Source organism: Bubalus kerabau, chromosome 8 (assembly GCF_029407905.1).
Source record: "Bubalus kerabau isolate K-KA32 ecotype Philippines breed swamp buffalo chromosome 8, PCC_UOA_SB_1v2, whole genome shotgun sequence".
NCBI lineage: Eukaryota > Metazoa > Chordata > Mammalia > Artiodactyla > Bovidae > Bubalus > Bubalus kerabau.
The window spans coordinates 10642464-10657703 of record NC_073631.1 but is presented as its reverse complement, the minus strand read 5'-3'; the positions used below and the strand labels follow the sequence as shown (position 1 = coordinate 10657703).

General features: G+C 42.8%; 1 protein-coding gene across 2 annotated transcripts in view; it reads right to left on the bottom strand.

The window, feature by feature from the left end:
- The window catches only part of SUN3 (Sad1 and UNC84 domain containing 3), a 46654-nt gene that overhangs the window by 18490 nt on the left and 12924 nt on the right, over nt 1-15240 (bottom strand). For both annotated transcript variants that reach the window (XM_055589671.1, XM_055589672.1), the window contains exon 3: nt 6661-6764. In XM_055589671.1, the coding sequence (XP_055445646.1) occupies nt 6661-6764 (104 nt within the window). The remainder of the gene's footprint in view (nt 1-6660; nt 6765-15240) is intronic.

Genomic DNA, 15240 nt, shown 5'->3' with positions numbered 1-15240 from the left:
TGTGGGAGATAGCCACCATATTCAAAATATCCGAATCAAGTGTTGAAAATCATTTGCACCAACTTGGTTACGTTAATCGCTTTGATGTTAGGGTTCCACATAAAGCCTTCTTGACCATATTTCCACCTGTGATTCTCTATTGAAACATAATGAAAATGGTCTGTTTTTAAAACAAATTGTGATGAACAATGAAAAGCTGAAGAGACTGTGGGGCAAGTGAAATGAACCACCACCAGCCACACCAAATGAATATGTACTGCTCTCAACTAGACCAACTGAAGTTAGTACTCAATAAATAGTGTCTAGAATCAGTCAACAGAAAGCCCATAATCTTCCATCATGATAATGCAAGACAGCATGTTTCTTTGATAACCAGGCAAAAACTATTGCAGCTTGGCTGGGAAGTTCTGATTCATCTGCTCTATTCGCCAAACACTGCATCTTTGGATTTCCATTTATTTCAGTCTTTATAAAATTCTCTTAATGGAAAAAGTTTCAAAAACATTTTGGGAAAATGGAATTATGAAGTTGCCTGAAAAATGGCAAAAGATAGTGGAACAAAACGATGAATACATTCAATAAAGTTCTTGGTGAAAATGAAAAATGTGTCTTTTATTCTTACCTAAAAAATCAAAGGAACTTTTTGGCTAACCTAATACAATGATTGCAGATTGCACCTGCAGTTAGATCATTAAGGTTGCTGCTTTACATAGAGTTTTAGATCTAAACCAATTAAATATTTGGAGCAAGTAATTTGCAATCATTGGTCTTAAGCCCTTCATTGTGATGGTGAGTATATGGTCGCTGAGACTGTACCGTGTGTGACAGCTGAACTGTGTCCTTAGCGTAAGTAAACAGGACAGGCCAATGGCCACGCGCTGCAGAGCTGGAGTTTGTCTTTCATCTCTGGAATTTATAGCTGTGTGGCTTTAGGCACACACAGAAATTCCCTCAATTGTTCTGATCCAGCATCCTGATCTATAAATAGATTCACTCCCATTGGAGGATAAAGTGATACCTGTATTTAATGTACTTACAATAACTTCTGGCGCATTATCCTCCCGTTCTCCATGGTGGGAGACTGGGGGGTGGGGCACATCTAACTTTCTGAAAAGCAATATTGGGACTTTCCTGGTGGTTCAGTGGTTAAGACTCCATGCTTCCACTGCAGGGGACATGCGTTCGATCCCTTGTCAGGGAACTAAAATACTATATGCCTTGTGGCAAAAAAAGCAATATTGATTAATTAAGATTCACTACTAAAAGGTCACCTAAAATTGTGAATATCCTTCCTGTATCCTTCTTTTAGTTTATCCTAAGTAAAAAATCAAGAATGAGTGAAAAGATTCAGCAACAATGACGTTTATATTGAAAAGTTGAAAACAATTCGATTGTTGAGAAATAAGTATTTGTTGAATATATTATTTATCCATAGGAATATTAGTTAGCAATCAAATGCTGTTAAAAGTAATATCTAAGGACTCCCCTGGTGGCTTAGTAGCCAAGACTCCACGCTCCCAATGAGGGGCCCTGGTTCTATCTCTGATCAGGGAACTAGATCTTGCATGCTACAACTGAGACCCAGCACAGCCAAATAAATAAATATTTTTAAAAATAATAATGTCTAAAGACAGGGGAACATCTTCAAATCTATTGTTAGTTGAATTTTAAAAAAGGCTGAGAAACAGCTTCTATTGCATGTAGCTTGGGATCTATAAAGAAGTCACATGGAAATGAGTCACAGATTCATATGATTTCTAACAGAACTATCTTCTGTGTGAAAAACAGGTTAACCATTGGTCACTGATCATAGTAAAACGCTGATGTTGTTGTTTAGTTGCTAAGTCGAGTTTGCCTGTTTTGAGACCCCAAGCCTGCCGGATATCCTCTGTCCATGGGATTTTCCAGGTAAGAATACCGGAGTGGGTTGCCATTTCCTTCTCCAGGGGATCTTCCACAGCAGGGGACGGAACCTGTGTGTCCTGTATTGGAAGGCGGATTCTATACCATTGAGGCACCAGGGAGACCCAGTAAAACGCTACCCTGGTGAAAAATACCGGTTTTATATGCTCAGCCTTAGAAATTAAGGAGAAGGCACTGTTGAGTGTGCTGATCCATCTAAACGTGTGAAGTGGAGAGGAAGGAGACCTTTCAAAATGACAGCACTCTCATTCACTCCTTCATCCACTCATGCTGGTGTCTGTGGAGCCTCCGTGTTCCGGGAACGGTGTCAGGCTTGCACAAGCTCTCTGCTCATTCCAATGAGTCCACGGTGAAGTAGAGACTGAGGTACAGGGACTGTCACCAGTAGGCGGCTGGCCACAGAAGCCTCTCCCAGGTGACACGTGAGCTGGGCTGAAATGCCAGAGAGGAGGTACTCCTGCAAAGATCTGGGGCAGAATATCATAGGCAGAGGGAGTGTATTAGTCAGGGTTCTTCAGAAAAACAGAGCAGGATGTGTGTATTTACACAGACTTACTTTAAGGAACTGGCTCATGTGATTGTGGAGGCTGGGAGTCTAACATCCGTGGGGCAGCCCAGCAGGTCCATGACTCAGAGGAGAGCTGATGTTGCAGCGCAGGTCTGAAGGCATCTGGAGGTGGAATGTCTTCCTTTTTAGGAGAACTTGGTCTTTTTCTCCTAAAACCTTCGACTGATTAGACGAGGCCCACCCACCATATGGAGGATAATCGGTTTTACTCAAAGTCTACTAATTTAAATGTTAAACTTACTTTAAATATACCTTCGGAGTAACATCTAGACTAGAGTTATCTTGGGTTTCCACAAACCCACAAGGAGATGCCCTTCCATCTGGGACCTGATTCTCACAGATTCTCAGTGTGGGCAAAATGAGCAGCCTCCTTGAGCTTGTGGGTGCTTTCTGTGTGACCTGTGAACTCCCCGAGGAATGATCCTCACTAGGCTGGAAAGCTGCAGGGACCACACGAGCTCCATCTTCCCCTTTAGGGGCTCCTCATGACAAGCACCCTGAGATTCAAAAATTGCTGGATGAACCAGGAAACAGAGAATTTCAAAAGCCCCAAGGGAACTCAGGTCAAGTTTGCTGACAGGGTGAGTTCATTGATCTGTCCCTTCTTCCGACAGAGCAGTGGTTGACTTGATTGAAGCTCCTGCCTTTCTTCCCCTCTCTTGTCTTCAGAGGCCAAAGTGTAGGATGGACAAGGCTCCTCCTGGCACACTGGAGAGTCAGGGCATGCACCAGAGAGCAAACACCCGTGTCTGGTCCATTCTCCTCTAGCTAGCTCCAGGACCAACACAAGCCATTCCGTCCAGAGCTCCAGGCAGGGGTTAACTGAAGTTCTATCTGCCAGGGCTTCCCTTGGGGTGCCAGCTTAGTTTGTTTGGGTTGCACCAGAACACCAGAGACTGGTCAGCTTGTGAAGAACAGTTGATTTCTCACAGCTCTGGAGCTGCAATTTCACGATCAAGACACCAGCACACCAGCAGAGCTGGTGTCTGATGAGAACCACTTCTGGTCCACAGACAGCGTCTCCTCACTGTGTCCTCACATAGCAGAGACATACCCTCTGCGGTCTCTCTCTCTTTTACGTTGTATTGATTCATTCATTCATTTGACTGCACTGGGTCTTCACTGCTGATGTGCACAGGTCTCTAGCTGCAGCAAAGGGGAGCTACTCTGCACGGTGGTGAGTGGGCTGGCTCCTCTTGTTACGGAGCACAGGCTCTAGGCTCACGGGCTTCAGTAGTTGTGGGGCATGGGCTTAGTTGCTCCTTGGCATGTGGAATCCTCCCAGACCAGGGATCAAACCCCTGTCCCCTGCATTGGCAGGTGGATTTTTAACCACTGGACCACCAGGGAAGTCCTGGGTTCTCTTTCTTTATAGTACTAATCCCAGTCAGGGGGCTCCACCCTTATGACCTAATAACTTCCCAAAGGACCCACCTCCTAATACCTGGGGTTTGTTGTTGTTGGTTAGCTGCTAAGTCATGCCCAACTCTTTTTTGACCCTCACAGACTGTAGGTCGCCAGCTCCTCTGTCCACACAATTCTCCAAGCAAGAATACCAGAGTGGGTTGCCACTTCCTTTTCAGGGGATCTTCCTGACCCAGAGATCGAACCTGAGTCTCCTGCATTGGCGGGTGAACTCTTTACCACTAAGCCAATAGGGAAGCCTTAATACTTGGATTGCTGCTGCTACTGCTGCTAAGTCACTTCAGTCATGTCTGACTCTATGCAACCCCATAGATGGCAGCCCACCAGGCTCCCCCATCCCTGGGATTCTCCAGGCAAGAACACTGGAGTGGGTTGCCATTTCCTTCTCCAATGCCTTGGATTAGGTTTCAACATATGAATTTTGGAGGTGACACAGCAATCAGTCTATGACATTCTAACTCTCGCCCCCCAAATTAATGCTCCTGCATGCAAAATACATCCTTTTATCCCAACAGACCCCAAAGCCTTCATTCATTCCAGCATCAACTTATGTCTAAAGTTCAATGCCTCAACTAAATATCATCCAAGTCAGATATGGATGAGACCCCACATACAATCCATCCAAAGCAACCTCCCCTCCAGCTAAGATGCTGTGAAATCAAACAAATTGTGTACTTTCAAAATACAGTAGTGGGATCAGCATACTATAGACATTCCCATCGCAAAAGGGAGAAACTGGGAAGCAGAAAAATTGATGGATCAGAAACATCCAATCTGTGGCAGGAGTTTACAGGGATTGGAGACTGTGGAGGATTTTTAGAGTCTCTTAGTCACAAAACCGGAGAAGGAAATGGCAAACCACTCCAGTACTCTTGCCTGGAAAATCCCATGGGCGGAGGGGCCTGGTAGGCTTCAGTCCATGGGGTCGTAAAGAGTTGGACACGACTGAGCGACTTCACTTTCACTTTTCACTTTCCTGCATTGGAGAAGGAAATGGTAACCCACTCCAGTGTTCTTGCCTGGAGAATCCCAGGGACAGGGGAGCCTGGTGGGCTGCCGTCTATGGGGTCGCACAGAGTCAGACACGACTGAAGCGACTTAGCAGCAGCAGCAGCAGCAGTCATAAAACCACTTAGTAGATCTCCAGTCCCAACATTATTTATTTTTTTAAAAAAATTATTGGAGTACAGATGATTTACAATGCTATGTTAGTTTCTGGAGTACAGCAAAGTGAAGCAGTTATACATATCCATGCATGCTAAGTCACTTCAGTTGAGACCCTATGGACTGTAGCCCGCCAGCCTCCTCTGTCCATGGGATTCTCCAGGCAAGAATACTGGAGTGGGTTGCCATGTCCTCCTCCAGGGGATTGTTCTGACCCAGGGATCGAACCAGCGTCTCTTACACCTCCTTCATTGGCAGGTGGATTCTTTACCACTCAGTCAGTTCAGTTGCTCAGTTGTGTACGACTCTTTGCAACCCCATGGACTGCAGCATGCCAGGCTTCACTGTCCATTAGCAACTCATAGAGCTTGTTCAAACTCAAGTCCATCAAGTTGGTGATACCATCCAAGAATCTCATCCTGTCGTCCCCTTCTCCTCCTGTCTTCAATCTTTCCCAGCATCAGGGTCTTCAAATGAGTCAGTTCTTCACATCAGGTGGCCAAAGTATTGGAGTTTTAGCTTCAGCATCAGTCCTTCCAATGAATATTCAGGACTGATTCTTTTAGGATGGACTGGTTGGATCTCCTTGCAGTCCAAGGGACTCTCAAGAGTCTTCTCTAACACCACAGTTCAAAAGCATCAATTCTTTGGTGCTCAGCTTTCTTTGTAGTCCAACTCTCACATCCATACATGACTACTGGAAAAACCATAGCCTTGACTAGATGGAACTTCATTGGCAAAGCAATGTCTCTGCTTTTTAAAGTGCTGTCTAGGTTGGTCATAACTTTCTTCCAAGGAGCAAGCGTCTTTTAATTTCATGGCTGCAACCACCATCTGCAGTGATTTTGGAGCCCAGAAAAATTAAGTCTCTCACTGTTTCTATTGTTTCTCCATCTATTTACCATGAAGAGGTAGAACCAGATGCATGATCTCAGTTTTCCAAATGTTGAGTTTTAACCCAGCTTTTTCACTCTCCTCTTTCACTTTCATCAAGAGGCTCTTTAGTTCTTCTTTGCTTTCTGCCATAAGGGTGGTGTCATCTGCATATCTGAGGTTATTGATATTTCTCCAGGCAATCTTGATTTCAGCTCGTGCTTCTTCCATCCCAGCATTTCTTATGATGTACTCTGCATATAAGTTAAATAAGCAGGGTGACAATATGCAGCCTTGACGTACTCCTTTTCCTATTTGGAACCAGTCCGTTGTTCCATGTCCAGTTCTAACTGTTGCTTCCTGTCCCGCATACAGGTTTCTCAGGAAGCAGGTCAGGTGGTCTGGTATTCCCATCAATTGAAGAATTTTCCAGTTTGTTGTGATCCACAGAGTCAAAGGCTTTGGCATAGTCAATAAAGCAGAAGTAGATGTTTTTCTAGAACTCTCTTGCTTTTTCAATGATCCAGTGGACGTTGGCAATTTGATCTCTGGTTCCTGTGCCTTTCTAAATCCAGCTTGAACACCTATTAGATGTTTTATTAGATATTCACATGCAAAACCAATATAACACATGTCTAGTTGGACTCTCTTTGTAGCACATTAAATTTTAAATGAGTAACAGACAAAATGATTTAAGGAAACATCACCTGGTAATTGTAAAGCCGTGAACCATATTCTGCAATTACAGCATAAATTTGTCTGGATTTCTGAGGAAACGCTTTCTCTTTAAACTTCATGTGATTTATAAATCCTGTTAAAGAAAAGATCAAATTTGATTAAAGAGTTTATCTGGAAATACTTATATTTTACATTGATGAAACAATTTATATTTTTAGGCAGCCCAAGAAAAAAATAAAAGTTCCTTCTCTGTGTCCATTCAGGCCTCGTCCCTCCCTCCTTGATGTGTGGTGTGCATGCACATTAACCATTAATCAGAGTGCCTCAAAGATGGGGATGAACTTTATATAAATATCAGTATGTCATTTTAACATATGAGCCTTTGTCTCAAAAATGTATATGACTGTGCCTTCAACTTCTAACACATGGAACAGGTCTCAGAGCTTCTAAGAGTCTGTCTCGTGGGATATAATTGTCAGTTTAGCTTGGATAAAATTCCTCTTTTTTCTTCTTAACTTGATTGTTAGTTGAATTTTTGTTGACAACATATACTAATAGAAATTTCTCTAAGGCGGGAAGCTATAGCAAGTTAGTTTTTTTTTTTAATTTTTCATTGTGTTGGGTCTTCGGTGCTGTGGGGGATTTTCTCTAGTTGAGACCAAAGGGGCTCCTGTCTAGTTGCAGTGCTCAGGCTTCTCGCCGCAGTGGCTCCTGTTGTTGTAGAGCATAGGCTCTACGGTGCACACGCTTCAGTAGTTGAGGCTCACAGGCTTAGTTGCTCCTCAGCATGTGGGATCTTCCCGGGCCAGGGATCAAACCCATGTCCCCTGCATTGGCAGGCAGATTGTTTATCACTTGACCATCAGGGAAGTCCTATGTCAGGTTCTTGAGGGACAATAATTTTCAATGGCAGCAAAAGGTGCTCAAAAAATTGTTTCTCCATTGACACAATCATCAGCTGGCAAAGACTATCAAGATCAACTTCATTGGAATTCCAAAACCTAATCACAAGCTTGCATCAACCAGAGGACTGAAGGAAAGGGCAGATTATTTTTGGCAAGAGAGCAGTGTGGCATTATCACTCACTTGCATACTATCTCCCAGAATGGTGGCAGTGGCTTTGTGGGTGGCAGCCAATATTTCTGATGCAGCTTGCTTGTGCCAGGGATCTAACACAGACCTTATTCTTCAACTACTTTGACTCTATGTGCTTATCTGCCTGGTGTTGCCCTGATTGTCTAGTGCAGAGGCCAATCTTCATTTCTATCCACTCCCATGCACTAGAAAAATCTTCTGGGAGGGTATAATGACTGTTGAAAGAATTGAAGACATAAACTGGCCATGATCATCTGAGCAAGGGACTGTGAATGGAGAAAGTGGCAGACAGATCCAACATTATGGGAGAAAGAAGGCAGAGGATGAAGGCTCATGTGGGAACAAGGGCTTGGAAGGGAAGGGAGAGTGTGGTGTGAGTGTCCAGGACTGGACACATGCTCAAGAAAGATCCCAGAGAAGACCCCAGGCTTGCACCTTAGGTGGATCTGTGGGCTGCATGCAAACAGGAAGTGAAGATTATGACAGAGTTGTGGGTGGCCCAGTTTGGCCTTGAAATAGTGTCCCAGCTTAGAGCCAAACAGCCCAGACTGGGAGAGTGGTTCTCACATCCTTGCTCTCTCTTTCTTATTCATTGATCCTAGGAAACCTGTCAGGACGTTGGTTGACCACTGTGATATCAGAAAAGTGACCATCACTAAACAAACAAATGACTACAGCCCTCAACAAGTAATAAAGCAACCTTTGGAAAAGGGGAAATGCCAATTCCTAGAGTTACTGCATTATAAAACTGAAATGTCTGGTTTACAACACAAAATTACAAAGCATACAAAGAAAAGTATAGCTCATTAAAGGGAAAAAAATTTGACTTACATCTCTGAGGAAGCTCAAACTTTGAACTCACTGAACAAAAACTTTACAAATCAACTGTCTTAAATATGCTCAAAAACTAAAGGAAACCATAGACAAAGAACTAAAGAAAACCAAAGAAATGAAGTATGAATGAAATGAGAATATCAATAGAAAAATTACAAAAGGAAACAAGTACAAATTCTGGAGACGTAAAGTACAATAGCTGAAATGAAAAAATTCACTAAATAAGCTCAACAGCAGATATTAGCGGGCAACAGAGAGATTCAGTGAGCTCAAAAATAGAACAACTGAGATTATCAAGTGTGATGAGAAAGAGGAGACTTGCAAATCCAGAGTTAGGCCTATACATCTACAGCTGATTGAATTTTTTGACAAGGGTAACAAGACCATTCAATGGGGGAAAATATCTTTTCCAACAAATGATGCTGAGACAACAAGATATCCATTTGCTAAAAAATGAATTTGGTTCATTTTAAATTCATTTGCTAAAAATATGAAATTTAAAAATTCATATTATATATAAAAAATAACTCAAAATGGATTGATTAGCTAAACATAACAGTAAAAATCATAAAGTTCTCAGAAAAAACACGGGGGTAAGCCATCATGACCTAGAATTTAGTAATGGATTCTTAGATATGACATCATTAAAATTGAAACCTTTTATGCATCAAAGGACATTACTTAAAAAGTGAAAGGACAATCTATTGAATAAAGGGAAATATTATGTATCTGAGAAGAGTCTAGTATCCAGAATATATTTTTAAAAAACTCTTACAAGTCAACAACAAAAAGACAAAAACCCAATTAAATGGGCAAAAGATTAGAAGAAATTTTCTCCAAAGAAGAGGTATAAATGGCAAACAAGTATGTAAAAAGTTGCTCAATATTAGTTTATATCATTCATTGGTGGTGGTGGTGGTTTAGTCACTAACTCATGTCCGACTCTTGCAACCCCATGGACTGTAGCCTGCCAGGCTCCTCTGTCCACAGAATTTCCCTGGCAAGAATATTGGAGTGGGTTGCTATGTCCTTCTCTAGATACCAGTCATTAGGGAAATATAAAGTACAGAATAAAAAATACAAAATCCCAGTGAGACAGCACTTCACATCCACCAGGATGGCTACAGTTGTAAAAAAACGAATAGCAAGTGTTGGTTGAGGATGTGGGAAAACTGCGACCATCACACACTGCTAGTGGGAAAATAACATGGTGCAGTTTTTCCAAAAAACAGTGGCAATTCTTCCCTAGCAATTTACTAGTAGGTGTATAACCCATAGAATTGAAAACAGGTATTCAAACAAAGGAGCAGCGGCTGCGATGGAGCAGGAGTGGCCGAGAGGAGCTACCCCATGTCCAAGGTCGGGATGGTGGCCTAGAGGAACTACTCCATGTCCAAGGTCAGGGGCGGCAGCTGTGCTTTGCTGGAGCAGCTTTGAAGAGATACTCCACACCCAAGGTAAGAGAAACCCAAGTAAGACGGTAGGTACTGAGAGAGGACATCAGAGGGGAGACAGACTGAAACCATAATCACAGACAACTAGCCAATCTGATCACACAGACCACAGCCTTGTCTTACTCAATGAAACTAAGCCATGCTGTGTGGGGCCACCCAAGATGGATGGGTCATGGTGGAGAGGTCTGACAGAATGTGGTCCACTGGAGAAGGGAATGGCAAACCACTTCAGTATTCTTGCCTTGAGAACCCCATGAACAGTATGAAAAGGCAAAAGGATAGGACACTGAAAGATGAACTCCCAGGTCGGTAGGTGCCCAATATGCCACTGGAGATCAGTAGAGAAATAACCCCAGAAAGAATGAAGGGATGGAGCCAAAGTAAAAACAATACCTAATTGTGGATGGGACTGGTGATGGAAGCAAGGTCCGATGCTGTAAAGAGCAATATTGCATAGGAACCTGGAATGTTAGGTCCATGAATCAAGGCAAATTGGAAGTGGTCAAACAGGAGATGGCAAGAGTGAACATTGACATTCTAGGAATCAGCGAACTAAAATGGACCGGAATGCGTGAATTTAACTCAGATGACCATTATATCTACTACTGTGGGCAAGAATCCCTTAGAAGAAATGGAGTAGCCATCATAGTCAACGAAAGAGTCTGAAATGCAGTACTTGGATGCAATCTCATAAATGACAGAATGATCTCTGTTCGTTTCCAAGGCAAACCATTCAATATCACAGTAATCCAAGTCTATGCCCCAACCAGTAATGCTGAAGAAGCTGAAGTTGAACGGTTCTATGAAGACCTACAAGCCTTTCTAAAATAACAACCCCAAAGGTGTCCTTCTCATTATAGGGGACTGGAATACAAAAGTAGGAAGTCAAGAAACACCTGGAAAAAGAGGCAAATTTGGCCTTGGAGTACAGAATGAAGCAGGGCAAAGGTCAATAGAGTTCTGCCAAGAGAATGCACTGGTCATAGCAAACACCCTCTGCCAACAACACAAGAGAAGACTCTACACATGCACATCACCAGATGGTTAACACTGAAATCAGATTGATTATATTCTTTGCAGCCAAAGATGAAGAAGCTCTATACAGCCAGCAAAAACAAGACTGGGAGCTGACTGTGGCTCAGATCACGAACTCCTTATTGCCAAATTCAGCCTGATATTGAAGAAAGTGGGGAAAACCACTAGACTATTCAGGTATGACCTAACAAATCCTTTATGACTATACAGTGGGAGTGAGAAATAGATTTAAGGGACTAGATCTGATAGAGTGCCTGATGAACTATGGATGGAGGTTCGTGACATTGTACAGGAGACAGGAATCAAGAACATCCCCAAGAAAAAGAAATGCAAAAAGGCAAAATGGCTGTCTGAGGAGGCCTTACAAATAGCTGTGAAAAGAAGAGAAGTGAAAAGCAAAGGAAAAAAGGAAAGATATATCCATTTGAATGCAGAGTTCCAAAGAATAGCAAGAAGAAATAACAAAGCCTCCCTCAGTGATCAAAGCAAAGAAATAGAGGAAAACAATAGAATGGGAAAGACTAGAGATCTTGTCAAGAAAATTAAGAGATACCAAGGGAGCATTTCATGCAAAGATGGGCTCAATAAAGGACAGAAATGGTATGGACCTTAAAGAAGCAGAAGATATTAAGAAGAGGTGGCAAGAATACACAGAACTGTACAAAAAAGGTCTTCACAACTCAGATAATCATGATGCTGTGATCACTTACCTAGAGCCAGACATCCTAGAATGTGAAGTCAAGTGGGCCTTAGGAAGCATCACTATGAACAAAGCTAGTGGAGGTGATGGAATTCCAGTTGAGCTATTACAAATCCTGAAAAATGATGCTGTGAAAGTGCTGCAGTCAATATCCCAGCAAATTTGGACAACTTAGTAGTGGCCACAGGACTGGAAAAGGTCAGTTTTCATTCCAATCCCAAAGAAAGGCAATTGCAAAGAATGCTCCAACTACTGCACAATTGCACTCATCTCACACGCTAGTAAAGTAATGCTCAAAATTCTCCAACATAGGCTTCAGCAATACGTGAATGGTGAACTTCCAGATATTCAAGCTGGATTTAGAAAAGGCAGAGGAACCAGAGATCAAATTGCCAACATCTGTTGGATCATCAAAAAAGCAAGAGCATTCCAGAAAAACATCTACTTCTGGTTTATTGACTATGCCAAAGTCTTTGATGGTGTGGATCACAATAAACTGTGGAAAATTCTGAAAGAGATGGGAATACCAGACCACCTGACCTGCCTCTTGAGAAGCCTGTATGCAAGTCAGGAAGCAACAGTTAGAACTGGACACGGAACAACAGACATGTTCCAAATAGGAAAAGGAGTACATCTAGGCTGTATATTGTCACCCTGCTTATTTAACTTATATGCAGAGCACATCATGAGAAACACTGGGCTGGAAGAAGCACAAGCTGGAATCAAGATTGCCAGGAGAAATATCAGTAACCTCAGATATGCAGATGACAGTATCCTTATGGCAGAAAGTGAAGAAGAATTAAAGAGCCTCTTGATGAAAGTGAAAGAGGAGAGTGAAAAAGTTGGCTTAAAGCTCAACATTCAGAAAACAAAGATCATGGCGTCCGGTCCCATCACTTCATGGCAAAAAGATGGGGAAACAGTGGAAACAGTGGCAGACTTCATTTTGGGGGGCTCCAAAATCACTGCAGATGGTGGCTGCAGCCATGAAATTAAAAAACGCTTACTCCTTGGAAGGAAAGTTATGACCAACCTAGACAGCATATTAAAAAGCAGAGACATCACTTTGTCAACAAAGGTCCGTCTAGTCAAGGCTATGGTTTTTCCAGTGGTCATGTATGGATGTGAGAGTTGGACTATAAAGAAAGCTGAGCACCGAAGATTTGATGCTTTTGGACTGTGGTGTTGGAGAAGAGTCTTGAGAGTCCCTTGGTCTGCAAGGAGATCCAACCAGTCCATCCTAAAGGAGATCAGTCCTGAATATTCATTGGAAGGACTGATGCTGAAACTCCAATACTTTGGCCACATGATGCGAAGAGCTGACTCATTTGCAAAGACCCTGATGCTGGGAAATATTGAGGGCAGGAGGAGATTGTTGGATGGCATCACGGCCTTGATGGACATGAGTTTGTGTGGACTCCTGCAGTTGGTGATGGACAGGGAGGCCTGGTGTGCTGTGGTTCATGGGGTTGCAACAAGTCGGATACAACAGAGTGACTAAACTGAACTGATTGAAACAAATACATGTACACACAGTTCTATACACAACACTCAAAGGGTGGACACAGTGGATGTTCATCCGTAGCTGAATGGATAAACAAACTGTGGTCTATCCATACATTGCAATTTTATTCAGCTACAAAAAGGAATGATCCGTCTACAACAGGGATGAGCCTCAAAAACATAAGCTTAGTGAAAGAAGCCCAACAAAAATGGCCTTACATTGTATGATTCCATTTATATGACACACTCAGAACACGTGTGTCCTTAGAAACAGAAAGCATATTGGTGGTTGTTGCCAGAGGGTGGGGGGAGGTGGGGCTGGGATTGACTAAGGGGTGTGGGGTTTCTTTTGGCGTTGATGAAAATATTTTGGAAATAGAAGTAGTACTTGCACAACATTGTGAATGCACTAAATTCCACTGAGTTGTTCATGTCAAAATGGTTCGTTTTATATTATGTGGATTTCACCCTAGCAAATAAAAATGGATGCAAGTTCAGTTTAATTCCATTGAAATCATTAACACATCAGTGGTGGCTAAAAAGGATCTGGCACTTTTGTGAGCAAATGAGTAACCTTACAGTGAAAGTGAAAAGTGAAAGTGAAGTCGCTCAGTCGTGTCCGACTCTTTGTGATCCCATGGACTGTAGCCTACCAGGCTCCTCCGTCCATAGGATTCTCCAGGCAAGAGTACTGGAGTGGGTTGCCATGCCTTCTCCAGGGGATCTTCCCAACCCAGCGATTGAACCTGAGTGGGGAAAGACAAAGAAGCAGTTTGTACACACTAAGAAGATGTATATATTTCAATCTTAAAAGATGTCAAAGGAGAGACTTCGCTGGCAGGCCAGTGGTTAAAACTTTCCTTTCCAATGAAGGGATTGCAGGTTCAGTCCCTGGTTGGAAAATAAGATCCCACATGCCTCTCAACCAAAAAAAAAAAAAAAAAAAGTAAAACAGAAGCAATATTGTAACAAATTCAATAAAGACTTTAAAAATGGTCCACATCAACAAAAATCATCAAAAAAAAAAAAAGTCTAAGGGATATAGGGCATTCGTTTCCAAAACAAGGAAAATTCTGAGCACAAACAGTTCTACTGTTCACAGGGCGTGTTCCTGATACAGGCAGGGCGGTGGAGCCTCAGAAGAGCAGGCATGCATCACTGGACTCAGGGCTGGGGTAGGGCTGCAGGAAGTCTCAAGGGCAGAGGGCTCGGGAGTCGGGAGCCGGCAGCAGCGACGGGGTCCAGGGAGGGCTCCTGCAGCTCACAGGCTGAAATCAGCAGAGGTGAAGGCCAGATGGAAGCAACAGAGCCAGACAGCATGCAGTTCTCAGTAGAACTGGAAACTTCAAGATGAAGTTTCGAGGTCTGCTGAGATGGGATGGGTGCTCAGGGCACTAAGATGCAGCTGATGGAAGACTGGCACAGACTTCAGAGAGCCCTCAGTCCAGGTATCCACGTGCAAGCCCAACTGAACAGCCCCCATTGCTGCGTAAAACGGCATTTTGTGGCGATAGCTGGGTGAAACTCTGACTTCCCTGGACACTGTGCAATTCAAGGTGTCCACGTACCACAGAACAATTCCTCATTGTACTAGGATTCATGGTGTGTGATATTTACAGCCAGAAAATGGCAAAGCATGTGTTCTAGCATTTCTTCAAGAACCCCGTGATGAGTCAGTCTCTGGTTGTCAAAATCCTTCAAGATGAGTCACCCAGATTTAGAAAAGATCAATTCTGTGTATTTGCAGTAAAAATATCAAGGATTCCTAACTTCAAAGCAACTTCTCTTATTTTGAACCATGATTCTGTAACAGGGAAGAAAAAAATCTGACTCCATATTGGATCTGTTTCTTTTACTTTAATCATTGCTTCCCATGGCTTTTGTCCATTAAAAAGATATTGTCTATACATAATGGCTTGCCTTGGGGAACCCCTCCCTACTGCATGAATGTTAAACTAAAGTGTCTTTGTTCAGCTCACTGGGAGATA